Source organism: Mustela putorius, unplaced genomic scaffold, assembly GCF_011764305.1.
Source record: "Mustela putorius furo isolate JIRA1106 unplaced genomic scaffold, ASM1176430v1.1 tig00000253_pilon_pilon_pilon, whole genome shotgun sequence".
Lineage (NCBI taxonomy): Eukaryota > Metazoa > Chordata > Mammalia > Carnivora > Mustelidae > Mustela > Mustela putorius.
In genome coordinates this window covers 4,774,737-4,797,375 of record NW_025421329.1, presented here as the reverse complement: position 1 = coordinate 4,797,375, position 22,639 = coordinate 4,774,737, and the positions used below count along the sequence as shown (strand labels likewise).

Sequence of the window (22,639 nt, the reverse complement as noted above, 5' to 3'; positions counted from 1 at the left end):
GGGGAGGAAGGGGGGGGTGGGGGGTAGGGGAGCACAATTGCCTTTACAGCACTGACCCAGAGAGACTGCTCAGCTTACCCTTCCTGGAAGCCTCCCTCTAAGAATGGCAAAGTCCTTACAAAGCTAGATGGGTGCCTCCTACTTAGCCTTTTTTTAAAAACTAAAGGTGACATAAAAAAAAAACTCAAGAGTAGAGCCCTTGGTGGTGGGGGGTGGGGAGAGTAGGCAGTACACAGAACCTCCAATGTGCTTGTAATGTTCTGTTTCTTAACCCAAGGGATACATGCAAAAGCACTTATTTTAGTAGTCTATAAACTATACTGATGTGTTTTATATATTCTTTAGTTATAGGATATATTTCACAACTTAAAAAATTAAGTATAGAGATTAAAAAGACAAACCCACAAGAACAAAGACATGATGAGTAGATGACTACAACAAAATCATCTGATAAGTGGCAAATGGCTAAGAACAGAGAGCAGAGCCTAAGGCAGCAATGCAGACAGACCAGGAGAGGCACGATTTACATGCAGAGCCTCAGGGAAGTTGATGGGTCCTGTTAACATTGAGAGTGACAAGAGGACTATGGACTGAGGGTCTCTTTACTTAAAAGGCTAAAGCCTCCAATTATACCCCCACTGCCCACATCCAGAAACGATTTTTCCCTCCATGGGTAGAAGGCTAGACTGTCTGGAAAGGCTTGGGCAGACATGGGAGCTGGCGGTATGGTCAACAGTGGGACTGAAAATGGGAAGCCTCAGGGAAGCAGGCTCCGGGTGCTCCCTATTCACCCTTAGGTACAGGCAGGCAAGTTACTACCTCCCAGGAAAGAAAGAAAATAGGAAAAAAGAAAGGCAAGAGATCCATCTAGGGTAGGGGTTGTTGGCAAACTATACCCCACAGGCCAAATCTGGCCTGTTGCAGTAAATAACGTTGTCACTGGGACACAGCCACACCCAAGCATTTTATCTTGGTCTCAGAAACAGCACAGTAGAGTAGCTGCAACTCAGACTGTGTGGTCTGCGAAGCCAGAACCATCTACTGTCTGCCCCTTAACAGAAAGCCTGCCAACCCCTGGTCTAAAAGGTCCAAGATCCAAATAATAGGTGTGTTCTAAAGAGACAGAAGAGAGAAAATAGAAGACAGGAAATGAAGAAGATGTTCCAGAATTCCAGGAGAGTTTCAAACTGCAAAGGCCCACACACCACATGGCCAACACAATGGGAGAAAAGGCCCCACACATGGTACATCACAGAATAAGATCAGAACACTGGCACCATCAGCCCACTAGTTTCCAAAGAAGACAGAAAAATGTGCAAATTATCCAAACAGGCAATCACCGACAGAGAAACAACTAGGAAACGTGAAAAATGTTTAAACTCACCTGTAAACGAAGACATGTAAATAAAAAATAAGATTTCACTTCACAGCCATCAGATTAGCAAAAGTAGTTAAAGGCTGCTTAGGAGCAAGAGCTAGCAAAGATTCAGGAAAATAAGACCTCTCATTCGTGCTGTGGAAGGGTGTATTCTTGAAGTTCTCATTCCCAGGAATGCACACACACCTGGACTCCTCTGGACGTTCTTGAGCAGCACTGATACGCATTGATCTATGCCTGCATGTATCTCCTACCTACAGAGATGTTTACGTGTCCTCGGAGCCTGCTCAGCACATGGTCTGGCACATTCTATGTCCTCCACAAAAGTGTCACTCAGGGCAATGACACAAACCATGTGCAAACTCGGTCCCCGCCAGGGACTAGGAGAGACAAAATGTCAAGGCTGTCTTGAATGCCCCAAAGGAAACAAACCAACCTAGATGTATTAATGGGTATTCATAATGAATAGTTTCAAAACATAAAGCCCAGCCATTTTTGTATCTTTCTCCCTTGCTGTTTCCTGTCTCCTCCCAGATCACTTGGGAGTTTAAGTCCCAGCACAGCTGTGCCCACTCGTGGTGCTGCCTGCCCCACCTCCATGGCCGCCCCGAGAGGCTCACCTGGTATCGGTCAAGGATTCGAAAGTCTGGACAGGTTGTTCTGTATGTGGCTTGTCCAGCTGGAAGCCTCGAAACTCCTCCTTCTTTGGCTCCATAAATGCCGTCAACTAACAGAAGAGCAGCATTAACAACTTGATCCAAGTCAAAAAGTGGTAATCCTCGATCTCTTCTCGCTTGCCTGACGATCAGCTTCCGCTTCAGTCTGCGAGCTTCCGGTGTCATGGCTACAGCACTGGGACAAGCTTCTAGCCGCTTCAGGAGCAGCTTCTCCTCATAGATGCTCACAGGGGTGTACTTGGGCCCTTTAGGTTTCCTGTCCTTCTCCAATTGAGGTTTCCTCTTCTCTCGAGTCCTGGTTTGCAAAGACGTGTTGGAATCTGTGTCTTCACTGTCAATGTCCATCCTGTCGGGCTTCTCCTCCTCACTCTCTACCTCCTGCTTTATCTGTTCTGGCGCTCGGACCTTCTTTCTGCCCCCGACTACAGCCCCGGATGCTGCTGCCCCAGCGGGAGGTGGAACGTACTCCATCCCTGGGTCTATGACCCCATCGCCTTCCATCTCATCATCATCTGTGCAGAGTGCAAGACAGTGTGATCAAGACTGAGGAAAGAAGAAGTGCAGGGCACACGGCCCACCAGGTGAACACGCATGCATTATATCAGGGCCCACACATAAAACCAAAGATGCAAGAAAGGCAAGTCTTACCATGAAACAAGGCTTGTGGTGGCATCACATCTGGAATCAGATCTGCTTCTGAAAGCAAGCTGGGTGTGGCCGAGTGAGAGGCAGGGGTCCCAGGGGCAGAGAAATCCAGAGATGGAGAAGGAGATGGACTGGTCAAAGGGGTGCGGTCAGAGGAGCTCAAGGATGAGAAGTCAATCACTTCTCCTTTTTCTAGAATCACATCTGGCCTGCGGCCACGGCTTATGAACTTCACCGGAGTTGAAGAAGTACTCCTGTCAAGAAAGCTGGCCGCTTCCTTCTGGGCTCTCCTAATGTCCTTTGCTTCCTGAGTACGGGACCTTTTCTCTTTTAATTCCATGGCAGATTCCACGGGATTCCGACTTGCCCGTTTTCGAAGGCCCTCAACAGTAATGATGGGATCTAAAGTTGGTTTTGAGGCTGCCGGGAAAGAATAAATACCTAAATTTTCCAGAACAAATATCTCAACTTTAATTTGTTTTACTAATTTGTTATTGTGAACTTAACTACCATGTTCAAAATAGAGAAATGTTCAATGAATGACCTAAACTAAGACTTAGAGCTTTCTTAAGAAAAAAGGGATTATAATGCAAATTTAATTAATTAAAAGTTATCTTTTCCTTATTGAAACTGATAAACATTAAGTTTGGTAATGCTCTGCAAGAATGTGGGGAATGGGTATTTTCATGCCCTTCTAGTAAGGCATATATTTTATTACAACTTTTTGGAGGGTAATTTGACAACACCAGTTAAAATTCTGAATAAATAATGCTCTTCGATATAGCAACCTGTTTCCAGGAATCTATCACAAATAATTTACAGACAAATCTGTACAACTGTAGCATTGTTTAAAATAACAACAACAAAGAGGTAGAAGTAACCAGAACATCCATCAACAGGGGAATGGCCTCTTATACATCACCATATTAAGGCTGCTCAATGGGATACAATGAAAAAAAAAGAAAAGAAAAGGAAAAGAAGGTAGATCTACATGTACTGCTATGGAAAAATGTCCAAGGTATCCTCGTAAGGGGAAGAAGGAACAGAGAATGGGTATTACAGGAAGAGTTTATTTTTCAATAAAAATGCTTAAATATGCAGAAATAACTTCTAAAAGTATTCACAAGAGATAGCAGTAGTTACTCTGGGGAGTGAAAAAGGTGTAGGTGTCGGGGAGAGGGACACTACCACGCTTTCTACTTTTCAATACTATTTTTTTTCTCAATTATATTTTTAAAAATTTAAAACTCACTAAAACTTTTTAGATATACAAAAACCAGATCAATGTTGGCTGTAAGGGGTTCATTTTTTTTTTTTTAAGTGGGAGAATGATCTCATAGTTAGACTACAAAAGAGTCCTTATCTCCTAAAGATAACATACTGAGATTTTTTAAAAAGATTTTATTTATGAGAGAGAGAGAGAGAGATCACGATTAGAAGCAGGGGCAGAGGGAGAAGCAGCGTCCCCAATGAGCAGGGAGTCTGCTTCGGGACTCCATCCCAGGACCCTGGATCCTGACCTGAGCCAAGGCAGACACTTAATCAACTGAGCCACCCAGGCGCCCAACATACTGACATGTTTAGAATTAAATGATACCTGGGATTTCCTTGTAAATAATCCAAGGGGTGGGATGGGTGGAGGGTTGGGGGGAAGTACCAAGGGCTCTAAATAAAATGAGACTGCTAGCAATTAACTGCTCAAGCGAGGTTAAAGGTACACAGGGGTTCATTACATTACTCTACTCACCTTGGTAGATGTTTAAAAATTTCTATATTAAAAAGGTCTAAAACAAAATGAGATTGGAACTAGAGAACTTTTTGGATACCAAAGGAAATTTACAGAACTCATAACTTGAGTGCTCACCTTGGAAGCACAAATACAACTGGTCACTAGCTTAAATGATAAAATATTTTTAATATGGTATTTATTTCTAGCAGACACAAAATGTGTCATAATGAAATTGCGAGAGTCACTCCAGAGAGGCCGACGGGCTCTGCCTGGTACAAGCAGGATGTCTCGTAAGCTCACACTTGGCTTCAGCCGGGGCAACATCCTGCACTGACTGCTCTCTCAGGAGTACCTTTCACTTTTAGGGTCGAGGCAGACAGCTTCTCTCCTTCAGGCTTCATTGTTGGGGGCTTGTTGTGAACAAGCTTCCACCATCCTGGTTCTCCGAACTCTTGAGCACCGGAACGGAAGAACATCGGGCTTCCCACGCTGAGGCAACCCGCTACTGTGCTCCACCAAGTCGAAGTCTTTTTCCTGGAAAAGTCCAAGGATTTAAAAATTACTGGCTTTTCAGTGCTCTCATTATGTAGAAAATACACTCTGTATACTCTAGGACTCAAAGCCTGTGATACCCTAGGGAACCTCCAATCTTTGAACGAAAAGAGCCTAACAGTCAAGCGAGAAGCTCTGGGGGCACCTGGGTGGCTCAGTCAGTTGCCTCTGGTTTCAGCTCAGGTCATGATCTTAGGGTCATGAGACTGTGCCCCACATGTGCTCTGTGCTCACCAGGGAATATACTTGAGATTCTCTCTCTCCCTCTTTCTTTGCCTCTCTCCCCACTCATGTGTACTCTCCCTCTCTCAAAATAAATATATATTTAAAAAAAATAAAAAAAAGGAGAGGCTCTGAAGCCTGCCTGGCTTCAAGTCCTGGTTCTACCACCTTCTGGCTGCCTCAGTTTCTCCTTCTTTAAAATCAGAGTAACAGAAGTTAGCTCAGAAGGTTGCTGTGGGGATTAAATGAAATAATTCAAACAAAGCTCAAAATAAAACACTTATCCCAATTATCATGATTATGGAGTTCCACAGGCTAATTGAAATGAAAGTTGTCTTTATATGTGAATTAAATACAGCTTTCAAGAAAGCAAGCAAGAGAGGGGAGCCTGGGTGGTTCAGTGGGTTAAGTCTCTGCCTTTGGCTCAGGTCGTGATCTCAGGGTCCTGGGGTCAAGACCCACATCGGGCTCTCTGCTCAGTTGGGAGCGTGCTTGTGATCTCTCTGTCAAATATAAATAAAAATCTTTAAAAAAAAAAAAAAAAGAAAAAAAAAAGCAAGCAAGCAAGAGAATCATTAGCCCTAGTGAACAGTTCACTTTACCCCAGGAGTCAGATGCAACGCTCAGGCAGCTCGTTTGCCTATACATAATAGAGTGGAATAAAACTATACATTATGTTCCACAAATACAGTTGAACACTGGGGGAAATAACCAGTTTTGGGGAAAAAAAAAGAAAATATGCAACAAAAACTTGAAATGATACGTAAAACGTCAACTATTCAGATTCCTGTTGAAAATGTTTTTAAAGGCAACTGTTGTATTTCCACCTTGAAATCACAATTACCTGAAATCCTGAAACACGGTCTCTCATTAGAAGACCAGCCTTAACAGGTGGAAAATATTCTTAGGAGGCAAAAAGAAAAAAAGGATTCTTAGGGACAAAGATGTGCTAGAAAAGAAAGAAAAACTACAAACATATGCTTTAATAGGCACGAGCACTCTGAGATGGGGACAATGATACCTTACCTTCCGCCCCAGTGTTTTGTTCCCAGAGCACCTCTCCTACATTCATACCTTTTCCCAATCTTTCCAAGCCCCACTGTTGCCCAAAGGATAGTGTGGGCGTTGGGGGGGGGGCTGTCTCACACAGTAGGCATGCTAGTCTAGCTGATGGTGCCTCTTTCCCCAAGTCCCTGAGGCACAGCTTACTTTCCTTCCAGCTTTATTCTTTCTGTTGCTCTGACCCAGTAACTCCTACTCTCCTACCCTCAAGATTTGCTTACTCTTATTTCTGCTTGCTCAAACCTGCTTCTGAATCCCTGAAGGGAATTTTACATTTCAGCTACTGAACTTTTCAGCTCCAGAATTTCTTCTTGGTTTCTTTTCAGTTTTTTTTTTTTAGTTTTTTTTTAAAGTTTTTATTTATTTGACAGAGAGAGAGATCACAAGTAGGCAGAGAGGCAGGCAGAGAGAAGCGGGCGGGGGGTGGGGGGGGGGGAGAAGCAGGCTCCCTGCTGAGCAGAAAGCCTGATGTGGGGCTTGATCCCAGAACACTGAGATCATGACCTGAGCTGAAGGCCGAGGCCCAACCCACTGAGCCACCCAGGTGCCCCTCTTTTCAGGTTTTTAATCTCTCTGTTGATATTTCTGTTTTGTTTAGACATCATTTGCTTGACTTTCTCCACATCACTTCTTGGGGCATCTTCACCACAGTTGTTTAGGTCTTTGTCTGAGGATGCCTGGGTGGCTCAGCTGGCTGAGCGTCTGCCTTTGGCTCGGGTCATGACTCCGGGGGTCCTGGGATCGAGCCCCGCATCAGGCTCCTTGTTCAGCGGGCAGCCTGCTTCTCCCTCTCTCTCTACCTGCCCCTCCCCCTGCTTGTGCTCTGTCAAATATATCAATAAAATCTTTTTTAAAAAAAAGTTTTTTTCTGGTAGATCCACTGATAAGTCATTTTCAGGGACAGTTTCTGTTGGTTTGTTTTTTATCCTTTGAATGGGCCATACTTTCCTGTTTCTTTGTATTCTTTATACATTTTTGTTGAAAATTAGATATTTGAATTTAAAAATATAGTAACTCTGGAAATCAGACCATTTTCCTTCCCTGCAGTTTAAGCGTTTTTGTTTTCCTGATTGTTGTAAGGTATTTCTGTATCAAAGATCCGCCTGAGGTATAAATTTTAAGTTCTTCTTGGGTCATTCCCCTGGACATGCCCAATGACTTTCTGATTTCCTCTGTGTATGTGGTTACTTTTGACTGTCTTACTCTTCCATGTCTGGCTCCGAAAGGGGGGCAAAGAGAAAAATGAAGGTGGGGAGGAAAGTGCCAGCGTTTTAAGTCCCCTTGAAGTCACTGCAGCCAGAGGGAAAAGGGCTGACAACCATTCAGGGGAGGTGCAACCCACCTCTTCATATTCATTTCTGTGATCAGAAGCAGCAATCAGTGATCCAAGCAGATTCCTGGTATTTGGAGGACAAGGTCCTTTTTGTCTACCCTGACTCCCACAAGCTGTGTATGAGCTGCTTTGGGAACAAGTGCATTGCTTGCCGCCACAGGGCTGAACGGTGTGGAATGGGGAAAAGTAACTGTGCTAAGAGCCGAAATCCACCACAATCCATGTAATTTACCTTCCAAGCCTCCCCCTGGAAGTTTCAAGACTTCAGTATAGATCGAAGATCCAAAAATAATTACATCAGACAGATTCTGCCATTTCAACTGTTTCAGGGAAAGACTTCTGGTGCTTCCTACCCTGCTATCTTCCTGGAATCCTTGCCATATCATTTAAAAATTTTTAAATAATATGAATGTGTTTTATCATATTTCATCAAATGTAAGATTCATTGACTTTAAGATATACCACTTTATGCACAACAAAACAAGAAATCTAGCTATCAGTTATGACACACTATCCCTTGTAAGATTGTATCCAGCTTGTATCCAGCTATCAGAGATGTGAATATAAGAATGTGTGCATTGTAAAAACCAACTAAATATGGTAATAGAGGAAAGTATTCAAAGTATTCTTCACTAATCAAAGATCTCCTATATACTGAACACCTGAAATTAATAAAACACTGTTATGTTGAACTACACTGGAATAAGAAAAAAAAAGTTGGGGACGGATGCCTGGGTAGCTCAGTCATTAAGCATCTGCCTTTGGCTCAGGTCATGATCCCAGGGTCCTGGGATCAAGCTCCGCATCAGGTTCCCTGCTCAGTGGGGAGTCTGCTTCTTCCTCTCCCACCTACCCTACTTGCGTTCTCTCTCTCGCTGTCTCTCTCTCTCTGTCAAATAAATAAATCTAAAAACAAAAGTTACATCTCCTAGAAAAATTCAAGGCTGGGATTATAAAAGCAGATTAAATGATCACACATACAAATGCAATTAAACTGCAGTAATTAATTAAAGCTTTTGTACACATTTAAACTTGTTTCCACAACATGTACATAAAGTCTTTTGAATAAACCTTTACATATTTCAACTTCAGTAAAACATTAAAGGCATATAAAAGCAAACATCCGAAAGAAAATGTATTCATAAAAGCAAACATCTGAAAGAAAATGTATTCAAATCTTGTACTTCATTACACAGTATACTATACTGTATGGTAAGTGAGAAATACTTATCATTAAGAATTTAAAGAATGTTGGGGCGCTTGGGTGGCTCAGTGAGTCAAGCCTCTACCTTTGGCTCAGGTCATGATCCCAGGGTCCTGGTGTGGAGCCCCGTGTCGGGCTCTCTGCTTGGCAGGGATCCTGCTCCCCCCCCCACACACACCTTCTGCCTGCCTCTCTGCCTACCTGTGATCTCTGTCTGTTAAATAAATAAATAAAATCTTAAAAAAAAAAAAAAGAATTTAAAGAATGTTCTATGGATAGCAGAATGAAAATCTTCAGTAGCTATGAAAAAGCTCTAACTGTGCATGTCCTCTGCAGGCGGCTTCCCTGGGGCATAGTGATTCTGCCTAGGTTCACAGAGATGTGTGAGTATATATGCGTTGACTGACTCTGGCAAGGGGTTTCAGGTGGCTTTTCCAATAACTGATGCTGACAGCAGAGTCCCCAGAGCAAAGGACAGCACTGAGGCAGGAAACTGAGTGACAAGGAATCACAGAGGGATTTTTTTGAGAGAGGAAGTGTGCACACGTGAGCTCGCAGGCCCAAGCAGGCAGGGGACCGGCAGAGATAGAATCCACTCCCAGGCTGGGGCAGGCACGGCTCAGTCTCACGACCCTGAGATCACAACTTGAGCCAAACACAAGAATCAGAAGCTTCACCAAGTGAGCCATCCAGGCGCCCCACAGAGTAATTTTTAATGTTCCTTCAATCCTTCTGATGAGATCAAGGAGAAGGGTTGTTGCTTTAAATTCTCCCTAACAACCGCTGGTACCCTTTTTAATCAAGACAGAGGGTCTCGATTGCCTTTACAGGCCTTGGGATCCAGCTACAATTTAATAGCACTGTTTTATTTTTAGCACACCTATTTTTATAGTGTCATTCTATGTTTGGCAAATGATATGGGTCTTCTACTTACGATGGTGGTTTGAAGTTTCTTTTTAGAATGAATGTCTTTATTAAAAAAAAAAAAGTGTCTGAATTTAAATAAGTAAATGGTAATTCAAGTGATACACTAACACAGCCAAAACCCACTAGTTTAATGGCTAAACTGCACAGAAACTGGAGAGTAATTAATGCCTTTCAGTAAAGTATTAAAAAGGAAGAAAGCCTTGGCTGATTCCTCTCAGAACATGCTCTGCAAATGAACAAATGAAACAACTGAAGAACTTATGTTAAAATGTGGTAAAATCCTTAAAAACAGGCAATTTAAATCCAATTTCTTCAAGAAGACAATCTACCAAGCAGAATGGCACTTAGATAAGGAAAACATTCCAAGATCTAATTTTATCAGTTTTCTCCCTTTCTTGCGCCTTATAAATGGGGTGTATTAAGTTCCATAAATAGTGCTAAATCATTAAACTAAGACAACAGATTTCCTTTCTTAAAGAAAAGAACCAGTTATACTGTCAATTCTTTTCTTAGAAGCACTAAATAACTCAAGAACAAAAATAACTCCTTTTGTAAAACCGAACTGAATCTCTTCTATTTTCTCTGCACAGCGAGCATTCAGAAAGCCGCCACTCCTCTCGCCTGTCCGCCCTGAGCTCCCAGTGATGCTGGCAGAGCTGTGACCTCTCTGCGCCGGACGAAACAGAGGCCACAGTGCCTTCAGAGTGAAGGCAGGTACAGACTCCCTGTTCTGATTGTGATCAGAGCCTGTGGCACATCTACTCTGACCCAATTAGGCAAGATTTATGAACCTCACACGGGATGTCAGAGGGCAACTAACAATCAGCATCTCACACGATTTGCCAGTGCAGCTGCAAACTCATTAATCCCTAATAGCAATAAAAATCTTGTTGATCTCAGTATCTGTGCACTGGATTACTGAAGCAGCCACCAAGGAGGCGTGCTCAGCCGGAAAGTCAGTGCACTATCACAGAGAAGAATGAATGAGCAAGCCTTATGTGTATTAATGCGCCTAGACTTTGCTAAGCGCTGCAACACCAAAACGTTATCAACAGGTTCTATCTGCTAGTTAATAAAAACAAATACGGCACTGCTAGGAGTCCATTCATGAAGAGCAATTTAAAGAGGTACAGTCCATCACTGTCATTTTCTTCCTCTGACCTTCCGTAAGATACTGATTTCAAAAGGACATGATGACCCTATATCCCCACATTAGAGTTACTCATCCAACTATGAAACAGCCTCATGCAACCCAATGTTCTATGTTTTAACTTTCTAAGAATCTCTTCAAATCTCTTCATGCTCAGTAGAAACTAAAAGTTTCCTCTAAAGTAGGAGGAGAAAAGTCTGGAAACCTATACCTGTTTTTAAAGATATTATTCATGAGAGAGAGAGAGAGAGACAGAGAGAGCACAAGTGGAAGGAAGAGGCAGAGACAGAAGGAGAAGCAGACTCCCCACTGTGCAAGGAGCCTGCCATGGGGCTCAGTCCTAAAACCCTGGGATCATGACCTGAGCCAAAGACAGACGCTTCACTGACTGAGCCACCCAGGCACTCCTAGAAACCTATACTTCTAATAGTATATGCTTCCACTTTGGTTTTTGGTAAAAAAATTTTTTAACTTAAAAAAGTAACAACATCTTCTGGAATTAAAACATTCTTTGTAACTGCCACAAGTACGAATTCCTAAAGGGCTTCGTTAGGCTGTCTCAAACCTTGTGTACCTTGCACTTTTCTTCTTCATTCAAGTGTAAGTTTTTTAAAAATCATATTACCTATTCCCTAGTAAAAAGGTCCAATGTTTCTCAATAAAGGCGCAGATATCTTCTTTCCATCGGAAATAACCTTGCCGTCCACTTCCTTCTAGAGACAAGTTGTACATTGCCAGCATGACAACCTGGAACACAAATCCAACAAGGGCTGGGAGAAAAGCATCATTAGGGATGCTAATCTTCCAAGGGAAATGGTCATTGTTTTATACCTGTGTAGGAATGGGTGGGGAACAGAGGGTGCAAAAGAAAGGATAATACCTTGGAATAGTCTCAGTAGAGAATTTTATTTCCTGTTTTGCTTCCAACACTAGTGCTTCCAGCACTAACCCACTACAGTATGTGCAGTTGTTCCTGACACACTGCATATGCAGGGCTGAGGTGTGGCTGAACTGGTCAGGATAAGAAACAGCCATCCTAAGCAACTAAGCAACCTGTCGTTGCTACTCCCCTCCGCAACCCTGTTCCCTGCATCTCTCCATCCTACACGAAATGCTAAGCAACTAAGCAATCTGGCTGTGGTTACTACTCCCCGCCCCACCCCATCCCTGCATCTCTCCATCTTACACAATGAGGCACTAGATAGGTGATAACCTCTGGCCGTGAGCCCTCCAGGTACCTACTACAGCCCCCATTTTCTCACTGCTGGGGCTGACCTTTATTAAATATTTTGAAAGTTACCCCTGCCTATATATTTTTCTAAGCTCTTTACAGAGCAGAAACAGAAGACTCTCAGAATTTCAAAGCTGAAAATAATGTTAGTCACCATCTACTCAGTGTTTAGCCATTTTCATACATAGAAATCTTTCTTCGGATGACATTAGCATTAGACAGAGAGGCCCGAGCCAAGAGGTCTGGCTGCTCAGCCCGCTCTGAGGCTCCAAGACACCCCCAGAGCTCCATGTGAAAACTCCTCATCTGGTCCAGCCTTGCTTGTTTACAGGTAATGAATTCATGGTCCCAAATTGGGAAGTGTTTTCCAGAAATATAAGTAACACATGTTCACTGTAAAAGATTTCAATAATAGAAGAGCAAAGAGGGAGTAAAAAGCACTCTGAATTAAATCTACCATCAAGAAACAATCACTTCTGAGACATTCAATCACCATGCCTTTAGGCATTTCTTCTTACATTTACACGCAATTTTGAATTATGTAATTTCATATAAATCGATAAAATGATACCAGCTATTCAAAACTATGTTTTCGGGGCACCTGGGTGGCTCAGAGGGTTAAGCCTCTGCCTTCAGCTCAGGTCATGATCTCAGGGTCCCGGGCTTGCATCCCACACGGGCTCTCTGCTCAGCAGGGAGCCTGCTTCCGCCTCTCTCTCTACCTGCCTCTCTGCCTGCTTATGATCTCTGTCAAATAAATAAATGAAATCTTATAAATAAATAAATAAAACAAAACTAGGTTTTCAACCTAATAGAAACAATGATTGATTTGGGGCCACTGAAACTGAAAAGGGGACAGAGAATCCATGAAAAGACACTAATTTGATTCTTCTTTCCAGAAAGCGCACCCTGAAAGTGTAAGGGGGCTACTGAACTACAATTCAGGCTCCCTACCACCTGTGCACACAGCTTGAGACCCCCAATGGTCCAGAGGATAATCTGACTTCAAGGGCCTGGTAATGCTGAACACTTCTAATAATGCTTACGTTTCCCATTAATTGAGCTCCCCCCTCCTTAGACTCCTGCAACTTACAGACAGCCCACCAAACAATTAACCTCATCTACAGAGTTTTCACGTTCTTCCACACATTTTTGAAACAGGTCCCCATCAGCCAACAAACATCTTTAAAACAGTTACTGTCCACTGGGATTTACTATTTAATGGATATGGAATTTCAGCATGGCAAGATAAAAATGTTCTGGAGATGGACAGTGGTGATGGTTGCAAAACAATGTGAATGTACCTAAGGCCGCTGAATGATATGCTAAAAAAACAGATAAAATGGTAAACTTTCATGTTATATATATTTTACCACAATTTTAAGAACTTATTGTTCAAGAAATACTTTAATGAGAGACTGAAATGAGCTGCTTCTGCCTACTCCCAAAGCGCTCAGACACATTGATTCACTGTTAATCTCAGCTGTAGAGACATTGTCTGCTACTCTATTTCTGGTATTTGGGGGGGGGGGCATACGTGTGAAATATTTCATGACTTTAGAAAGTTAAAATTCATATATTTACTGGAAAATAACTTTTTCTATAACCACTTAGTATTTATCGCACAAACTTCAAACTCAATATATGAAGGAGATGGTTTTCCTCCTCTCCTGGAATCTGAAATCCTAAGTAAAGGAATCCCAGGTCAGTGTTCGGCTCTCCCACTACCAGCCCAAGCCCATCAGTGACAGTGTGTCCCCAGGGCAGAGATCCAGGCTGGCAGAGCCACAGCAGGCACTTCGCCAGCATGTGCTGGGAAACACCCAGAAAAATAAGGAGAATAGGTCATGGTACATTCTCTACCTGCCACAGAAGAGTAAATGTCCAGGATGAGAATGTAACAAGTCCCCTACCCTTCCCAAACACATGATTGAGCTTCTCCTGCATTTCCAACTGTGGTTCACAAATCACCGAGGAGAGGACACAAGAAAGGGCTTGGAAAAAAGGTCAGGAGACCAGACTCCTTCACTAATGGCATTTTGCGATTAAACAAGCATTTCTACTTATTACTTGGATGAATCAACAAAGTTAAGATGTAAAAAGATAGTAAAGCTACATTCCAATATACTGGTTGGTGATATCGATCAATAGAATCTATCCAAAACCATCTGATTCCCTTTCAGCTCTTTCTTAAGAGTCTGGGTTTTTTATGTACGACTGGAAATACTGGTCAGTAGTTTACCAAGACCAGATCTACCAAGTGTCTGACCTACCACTTCATCATACCAGGGTATTATCTCCTATCAGTCTGTCTTCTGGCAGTGCAAACATGATTTTCAAGTGATGTTAGTATAATTAAATGTGCAAACTGAACCAATATTCTATCTTCTAAGCAATATACCCAAAAGCCGGTTGTTCTTTTCAAAAGAACCTCGACAGGGGCACCTGTGTAGCTCAATGGGTTAAGCCTCTGCCTTGGGCTCATGTCATAATCTCAGGGTCCTGGGATGGAGCCCCACATCAGGTTCTCTGCTGAGCAGGGAATCCACTTCCCCCTCTCTCTCTGCCTGCCTCTCTGCCTACTTGTGATCTCTCTCTGTCAAATAAATAAGTAAAAAAATAACCTCCATAAAACACTCGTATTCTTGCAAATAAACTATACATATTTACTATTCTTGCTCTTTACGGCTTTTTGAGAAGCTACTTGCAGATCAAATGCAAATCTGCCATGGGTATATGCATCAGAGTAATCTACTAATATTAATCTGACCTTGTCTAGACATAACATCCCATGCACATGCTGAGAAAAACATAATTATAATATTTATGAGGCTATGGCCTCAGTACAAACTTCCCTTCGTTTTCCACTTGCATATTTTCAGCCAAGTCAAAAAAGGCTCCGTAAGTTCACCACTGACAGATTTCATTAGCACATCTCCTAGGGAAGCACTGACGATTAAAATAACTGTCGAAGCTGCTAAAGCAGCTGCAGTTTATAAGGAATACCTAGTGGCTAAGACCATTTCCTCTACACTCTTTCTCATTACCCTGTGTATTTCCTTCCTAACAAAAAAAATGCTATGGGTAATTAACTCATTTATTTGTCTGCTTACTGTCTAAAGTGAATACCTAGAATGCTAGCTACCCAGCTGTCTCATTCAGCACCACAGTCTCCAGGCCTGCAACAGCACCGGGTTTGTCTGAGCCACTCAGTAAGTATACTCCATTCATTTTTAGACCTTACTGTTAACACTGGCACCCTGTTCTAGACATATTAATAACAAAACCAAAAAAATTAATGCACGCTGGAGATCAGGAAAAAGCTACTATTCAGGCTACTGTTGGCTTGGATTACAGTGCTGGTACTAAAGATGGTTAAAAGGTGGTCCTAGGTATTCACTGAATAAAAAATATTCAAGTATGTCTGTGTTCAAATATAGAAAAACTGCATTTATGTTGGTTTATGTAATGAGCCACATTATATCTCCCAACGATTTGTGGCAGAATCTTCACATTCTTAAAAATGTAAATATGGCCATCTTTACATTTTTTTTAAATGGTTTTATTGTTCTAAACATGGCTACCAGAAAAATGTGAACCTCACTTTCAATTCCATTAAAATTAGAGTTTGGTAGTACATATAAATGAAATTCTGCGTGTATCAGAGGTTTTCAAGAATCTCAAACTTAATTCACTAAGTTAGCGTTGAGTACTTTTACAAAGAACTCCTTTCTCCATATATTTGGAATATGATTTTCATTGTGAAATAAAAAGTGACCCTCAAAATAGCTCAAAACTCCATGTCTCGAAGTAAGATCCTCATTCTCTGAATATTCATTCCAACAAATTCTTTGGGGGATCATCCTCCTGAATTCAAGGAGGACAGCTTTTACTCACTTGCTGCCACGTAAGCTTCAGCCTTTCATACTGCTCCTTGCCATCTTCTGAGCAGTCAGAACACGTGAACCTAAAAAAATTATCACCCTTAAGGTAACTGAGCTGTTCCCTCAGCTGACCTAGGAGAAAAACAAAAAGGCACATCACAGGTTTATCTACAGCAATGTTTATCAGTTTATCAACCAGATTTTCCATGCTTTCCATGTTTTTCCTTTTTCAGCCAACCCATGATAGCAGGATGGGAATAGGGAAGGTAGAAAAGATTTTTGTTTTCTAACATAATATATGCCTGTTAAGATCTGTGGTTCCCTAACTTTTACAAGATACTGGAAAAGCAAGTTTTTATTGCTGTCACTGGATTTTCCAACTGTTGATATTCCTGACTCCTACGGGTCACTTTGCTTTTTTTTTTTTTTTTTTAAGATTTTATTATTTGACAGAGACACAGTGAGAGGGAACACAAGCAGGGCAAGTGGGAGAGGGAGCAGCAGGCTTCCCGGGGAGCAGAGAGCCCAATGCAGGGCTGGATCCCAGGACTCTGGGATCATGACCTGAGCCAAAGACAGATGCTTAACACTAAACCACCCAGGCACCCCTCTTTACATATTCTTCCAAGAAACATCTGAGTTCCCACTGCATGCCAGGTACTGGCGTAAGAACTGGAATACAGTACCCAAGACAGTCTGCTCTTAGCATTTGATGAATTTTGAGGGCCACAGATGAGGAAATGTCATCACAACAGCACAGTGGTCCTCCATCCTCATGGCGCATCAGAACCACTCAGGGAGTGGTTTTGGGTTCTTAAAAATATGCCTGGGCCTATCTCACACAGAATGAGTCGATTTCTGAAAATGGGTGTGGGTCTCTGCCTTTTTCAATGTTCCTCAGGTGATGCTGATGCTCTGGGAGACAGGACAACCACTGGAATGGAATGTGCTGTGTACCATAGGGCAATGTGAGGGCACAGAAAAGGGAGGCCCAACCTCTAATAGGAAGATGGGAGGCCTAGAAGAGTGGGGTCTCCAGGGGGCTTGAAGAAGGACTAGAATTGGCCAGGGGAAGAGGGGTGCCTGGGGGCTAAAGAGACACACATTCGAGAGGAAATTAAAATGTGCCAAGACCTTAGGATAAGAAAGAATTGTTTGTGGAGAATTAAAAGCTCACCCTAACTGCAAATTTCTGGTTGTGTGGGGACAGGACACTGACAAGAGAAGTTGAAGCTAGCAGGGTCTATCGTGAAAGACTGTTTAAAATAGATTCTGGGGACACCTGGGTGGCTCAGTTGGTTAAGTGGCTGTCTTCGGCTCAGGTCATGATCCCAGTGTCCTGGGATGAAGCCCCAAATCAGGCTCCTTGCTCCGCAGGGAGCTGCTTCTCTCTCTGTCTCTGTCTGCCACTCTGTCTGCATGTGCTCGCTCTCACTCTCTGACAAATAAATAAATAAAATCTTAAAAAAAAAAAAAAACATCCTGAGGACAAGGGGAATGCCATTGAGATTTTCAGGCAGGTGTGTGACTCAATAAGCAGACACTGCTCAAAAGCAACATTAGCTAATGCATAGAAAGTTCTAGATTTTTTCCTATGAAATGAAATGAAAATGTTAACTTATTAATAGTAACAATTATTCTGAATAGTAAGTCCATCTTAAACACATTTCCACATACCAGAAAATGATTCCTTTCACATATATATATACACATATACATACACATACACACACATAGAAATTTCTCTTAGTTATAAACACAAAGAATTCCTCTGGTACATATGTCTTTACTAGTCTCTGCCTAATGCGAAAATCCTGTTTTGGTAAGACTCATGATGGCTGGCAAAGCATGCTCCTTGAAAGCCAGGAAGCTGGCAGATGCAAAGATTAAGTTAAAAGCGTGAGGTATCAGGAGAGCATGTGTGTGTGTATCTCTTGCCAGCAGATCTAGGAGGCCAGCAAGTGGAAAACAAGAATGGTCCCAGAAAAAGAGCATAAAATACTTTTAATCTGCTAATTCTCACTTACTTCAACATTCAACAGCAGTTTTCCATGGGAGTTAAATATTACCAGAGTAACTTGAACTTTAATTCTATACTTACTGGGCCCATTATTTGGCCCCAAATCTGTGACATGATCTTGTTAGAACAATGTGGCTAATTCTTTAAATAACGCAGAATTTCCAATTTTCTGATTTTTATTGGATTGCCATCAAGAACATTAATTTAACAATGTGAAAGGTTGACAGTAATTTTTATTAATACAAATGTGTCTATGCTTTATTGAAATCTGTCATTAACCAACTAAACTAATAATAAATATAATAATTATCTTTTTATTTAGGTCCATTTTACATTTCATGTTTTGTTCACAGATTAGAAAAACAAACCTCTACACAGGAAAGGACAAATGAAAGGAATTGAGAAGCTCCTTACTGGCTGGTATCCATTTTTGGCACTTGTCACAGAAGTAGGACAGCTGCTCCTCCATCCACGACACATCTCCTTCATCACTGTTGAGGGAATCCCCACTCTGATCATGAGATAAGTCCACTGATGCCTGGTCCTCCGATTCCACGATCAAGAGAGTCTCCCCCTCCACCTCTCCCTCCTCCAGCCCTTCTGAGGTAGATGTTCTCGTGGCTTCATCATCGTGCCGGCTTATCAAACTACCCAGGTGGATGTTACTATCCATCCCTTCCTCTCACAGGTTCCAAAGTCCTTTTCACTAAAAATCCTAAACTCTGGACACAAAGCTTACAGGGGCTTCTACCAGGACCACAAAGACAGAAATTCTTCAGAAGAGTGTCTGCCTGCTTCTTGACTCAGACGGGACTTTCAAAGCAGTAATTTAGAACATATGATCCACTGTCCTTTTCTTTGGCCAAGCTGGAAAGGACAGTGACCAAAAAAAGGCTAAAGTCCTCACTAAGCTATCTTCCATCCACACACGCACACTCACACTTGACACTGTCCCATCAATACTTGACAACCATTTTGGGTCATGTTTTTTGAGATCCTTTTGCCAATAACATCTTCTCTCTTTCTGCTTCAAGTTGCTCAGTCAAAATAATCTGTTCTCCCAAAAGACGAATGTTTTCTTTTTTCCGATTTTGTCTCTCAATGTCTCTGATCACTCCATCATGAAGCCTCTAAAAATGTAAGAAACAGATTTCAGTAACACCTTGGACAGGTGGTTTCCATCCTCATGCCATTCAATCTGAGTAACAGTGCTACTAAAATATACTGAAAACTTTGAGACTCCAAATATGCAATTACTATTTCAACTTTCTCCATAAATGTAAAATGTAATAAACCATCAGATTAATTTGGTGGTGTACTCTATCAGTGTTATTACTAAAATGACATCTTACCATATTTTAAGAAATTCCTGAACATTTAGTATAGAGACTTAATGGGAAATAACATTAATTTAAAAAGAAAAAACTGCTCCTGTGTTGAACTTTAAGTTTGATATTCAATGCTTTAAAAGACTTGGTGAGATTTACTATAGTAACTCTATGAACTACTTTCCTGTTGGCAATTATCCTCGCTCATTAATAAACATCGAAGAAAGAAAAAAAAGGTTACTGAAATTTAAATAGTCAGGATGCAAGAAAGAGCCTGATTTTTTCTTATGTGTAAAGGGAAGTAAAAATTATACAGAATTACTAGCCAATTACAGAACTGAGAGAGATGGGAAAAATACAGAGGAAAAAATAAAGGCCCATCAGTGGTAATTATTTTGATAAGCAGTAAAGATAGGTATAAAATTCCAGAACACGGACCTAGCACCTAAGGTGAGACTTTTTAAAGCAAAAATCCAGTCATTACTAATAATTACCATTTTATAGTGTTTAGGTCACAAAACAATTTTTAATAGGGGTCTTGTGAGGTAGAGGCCTCTCTTGTGAGGGGCCCAGGCCTGAGGTTTTTGGGTTTTTTGTTTTAAATTATCAAGTCTATTTTAAAAACTCACAAAGTACCTACTTGCTGGACCTCCTCCAGGCCTAGAGTTTCATTCCCTCTTACAGTGGAGTTGAGGAATTTAGGGGTCTTGGAATAGACAACACAATTGAAAACCAACTTTTTGGAACACTGCTCCTTGGCCAGATCTCCAAGGACATTTGACACCTCCCTCTCCAGTTGCCCCGTCCCGTGCTCCTTAAACCATGACATATTCACCCACACGCCCTCCCTGCCTCCCAAGGCGCACACCATGGGCTGGAAACATTCTTCCCAAACCTGCCTCTGAGACCCCACCCTTCCTTTCTCAGACTTCAGAGTATGGCTTAGGAGCTTGCTCTCCTGCCACCATTTGTTACCTTCCTCCAACTACAAGTTTCAGTATTTGCTGATTGCCTGTGATTTCCACTTGAACTACCTTCCTAACCACCAACACCTCTTCACCATTACTCACGTAGCATTACTCTTTTTGTTGGTTTCCTGTAAGGATGAGTGTCAGTAGCTGGTATGGGGTAGACAGTCAAAAAATGAGAGAAAACTACAGTCATTATGTTATTTCTTGCTTCCTTGAAACTTCCAGCACACCCACCCTGTCAATGCTTTATTTTGCTCCTTCCCAGGCTGGAAAGAAAGTCCATGGTGACTGGATGTAAAATAAACACATGTTATTCTGGCCAATCTTTGCCTCACCCAACTTCCAAATACCTAGATCTTTCTGCTCTTCCCCTCTCTAGCACAGTGATACTCCAGCCCCCCTGCATGTTAGAATTCCCTGGGTAGCTTTTAAAAGATACCTAAACCAGATCCCTCATCTCCAAGAGATTCTGATTTAAGAGGTCTGGAGTAGGTTACATTGTAAAAACTTCTAAGGAACATGAGATGTGTAGCTAGTTCAGAACCAAGTTCTTACCCACCCTACTCCATACTCCTTGAAAATCCCTGCCCTCAGTGACCTCCAAGCTAATTAGGACACACTGCCCTCTACTTCATCTCAAATTTCTTTTGATCTCATTTCCTTTCACTTCTTAGAAGAGAAACTCTCCTGCCTCTGTTCCAAAAGCTACCTCCCTGAGAAGCCATACTTTTCCCCAATCTCTAACTTCTTTCATGCCCTGCCATGGTTCATGTCAATACCCCCTCCCTCAAATTCTTACACCATCACACCTTTCTCTGATTTCCAGACTGTGAACGAGGACCAAGACCTCATCTGCTTCACCTCTGTATATCAAGCACACAGCTCAGCCCAATGCAAGAAAGACTGCTTACTAGTTCACCCAGTTCATTCCTTCCATCCTTAGCAAACTAGGCTCAACTCTAACACACGTGCTGACCTAGTTGCCTGTTGTCACATTCAATATTCAGCACTGCTGTGCATCAGTTACAGACTCAGGAACGCCTATCCTTCCTTATCTTTGGTTCCCAAAATGCCTAGTGTGGAGCCTGACACTAGGTCCTTAAACATGGTGAGATCAGTCATTAAAAATGCACCAACTAGAGCAAGGAAAATAGGAACTCAGAAACACAGAATGGACGGCTAATCTACCCATCAGTAAGTCACAGTTACTTCCAGAAACAAAAGTACCGTAAAAAAGAAAATAGTTCCCGGAATCTGGTTTCCATAACTGCTCCGTTAAAGACAAAAGACCAAAAATAAAATAAAATAAAATAAAATAAAAAGCATCCACCAAATTACCTTAGCCAAAGACACGGAAAGTGAATGCCGGGAAGCCTCCTTAACCCTGGGATCAAAACCTCACTAGCACTGAAACACATCAGGATTGAGCCTCATCCTTGGGCCTGGGTTTGGGGACAAGCCAACAACTTGGTGAGTGCACCCCACGTAAACCCCTTCCCGACTCAAGTTTGCAGCGGCCCAGGTGAGACGCTGAAAAAGTCCGTGTCACGCAGGCTGGTGGTGATTTGGGAACAGGAACGCCGACCACGCCGGGGGCGAGTCTTAGAGAGATCCAGGCGGCTGCGGCGCCGAGGCGTCGGGGACGCCCGGGGTCGCCTGGTGCCTCCCGGTGCACGCGGCCTCGGGGACTGCGGCGCCCAGGACCCGGCGGGCGGCAGCCGGGGCGCAATCGCGAGAGCGCGGGGGAGCCGGGTCGCGCCGCCGAGGAGCCCACGAAACAGGGAAAGACGAGGAGCAGCAGAGAACCACGCGGAGACAGATCGGGGGCCAGAGGTCGCCGTCGTCGCGGCCACCGCGCGGGCCCCGGAAGAGGCGGTCACGTGACACCGACCTGCCGGTCCTGCAGCTGCTTCAGATGCACGCCGGCCACGGTGGCTGCCGTCAGCACCACCGAGAGGCCTAGCACCGCCTTCGAGCTCCTCGACATCCCCGCGCCGGCCACTGCGGCCTCCTCCTACCCGCCAGGGGCCGGGGCCGTCGCCGAACGATTTTCTGCGGGTGCGGGTCAGGCTCGACTGCTCGAGCGCAGAGCCCCGGCTGCCGGGTGCGCCGCCCGCCGCGCTAGGCGCGAGCAATCGAGAGTCGAGCGGCGTTCTCGGCTTCGGGGAAAGCGTTTCTGCGGGTGAGGTCCTGGGACAGGAGTGCTTCTTCCCAATCCTCCCGACCCTGGCACACACGCGCGCGCGCGCACACACACACACATACACACACAGACAGACACACCTGGGACAGGAGTGCCTCTTCCCAATCCTTCCGACCCTGGCGC

The 22,639-nt window shown here is 43.0% G+C and overlaps 2 protein-coding genes across 3 annotated transcripts in view; both read right to left on the bottom strand.

Moving 5' to 3' along the window:
* Nucleotides 1-18,687, bottom strand: part of KAT14 (lysine acetyltransferase 14) — a 33,943-nt gene extending 15,256 nt beyond the window's left edge. Inside the window, exons 1-6 of the mRNA XM_004754173.3 lie at nucleotides 18,429-18,687; nucleotides 16,008-16,126; nucleotides 11,505-11,626; nucleotides 4,782-4,963; nucleotides 2,704-3,120; nucleotides 1,999-2,567 (exon numbers count right to left, since the gene is read on the bottom strand). Coding sequence (XP_004754230.1) covers nucleotides 1,999-2,567; nucleotides 2,704-3,120; nucleotides 4,782-4,963; nucleotides 11,505-11,626; nucleotides 16,008-16,126; nucleotides 18,429-18,687 — 1,668 coding nt within the window. The remainder of the gene's footprint in view (nucleotides 1-1,998; nucleotides 2,568-2,703; nucleotides 3,121-4,781; nucleotides 4,964-11,504; nucleotides 11,627-16,007; nucleotides 16,127-18,428) is intronic.
* A 300-nt stretch (nucleotides 18,688-18,987) lies between these two features.
* Nucleotides 18,988-22,416, bottom strand: LOC101670818 (protein PET117 homolog, mitochondrial). Of its 2 annotated transcripts, none has more exons than XM_004754172.3 (2): nucleotides 22,205-22,416; nucleotides 18,988-19,144 (listed from the first exon to the last, which is right to left on the bottom strand). In XM_004754172.3, exons 1-2 carry the CDS (start codon nucleotides 22,298-22,300, stop codon nucleotides 18,995-18,997), a joined length of 246 nt encoding a protein of 81 aa, XP_004754229.1. In that variant the 5' UTR covers nucleotides 22,301-22,416; the 3' UTR covers nucleotides 18,988-18,994. The 2 variants fall into 2 exon arrangements, with proteins under 2 accessions (XP_004754229.1, XP_044934378.1); XM_045078443.1 differs by lacking the exon at nucleotides 22,205-22,416 and adding an exon at nucleotides 19,983-20,404.
* Between the last annotated feature and the right edge of the window lie 223 nt (nucleotides 22,417-22,639).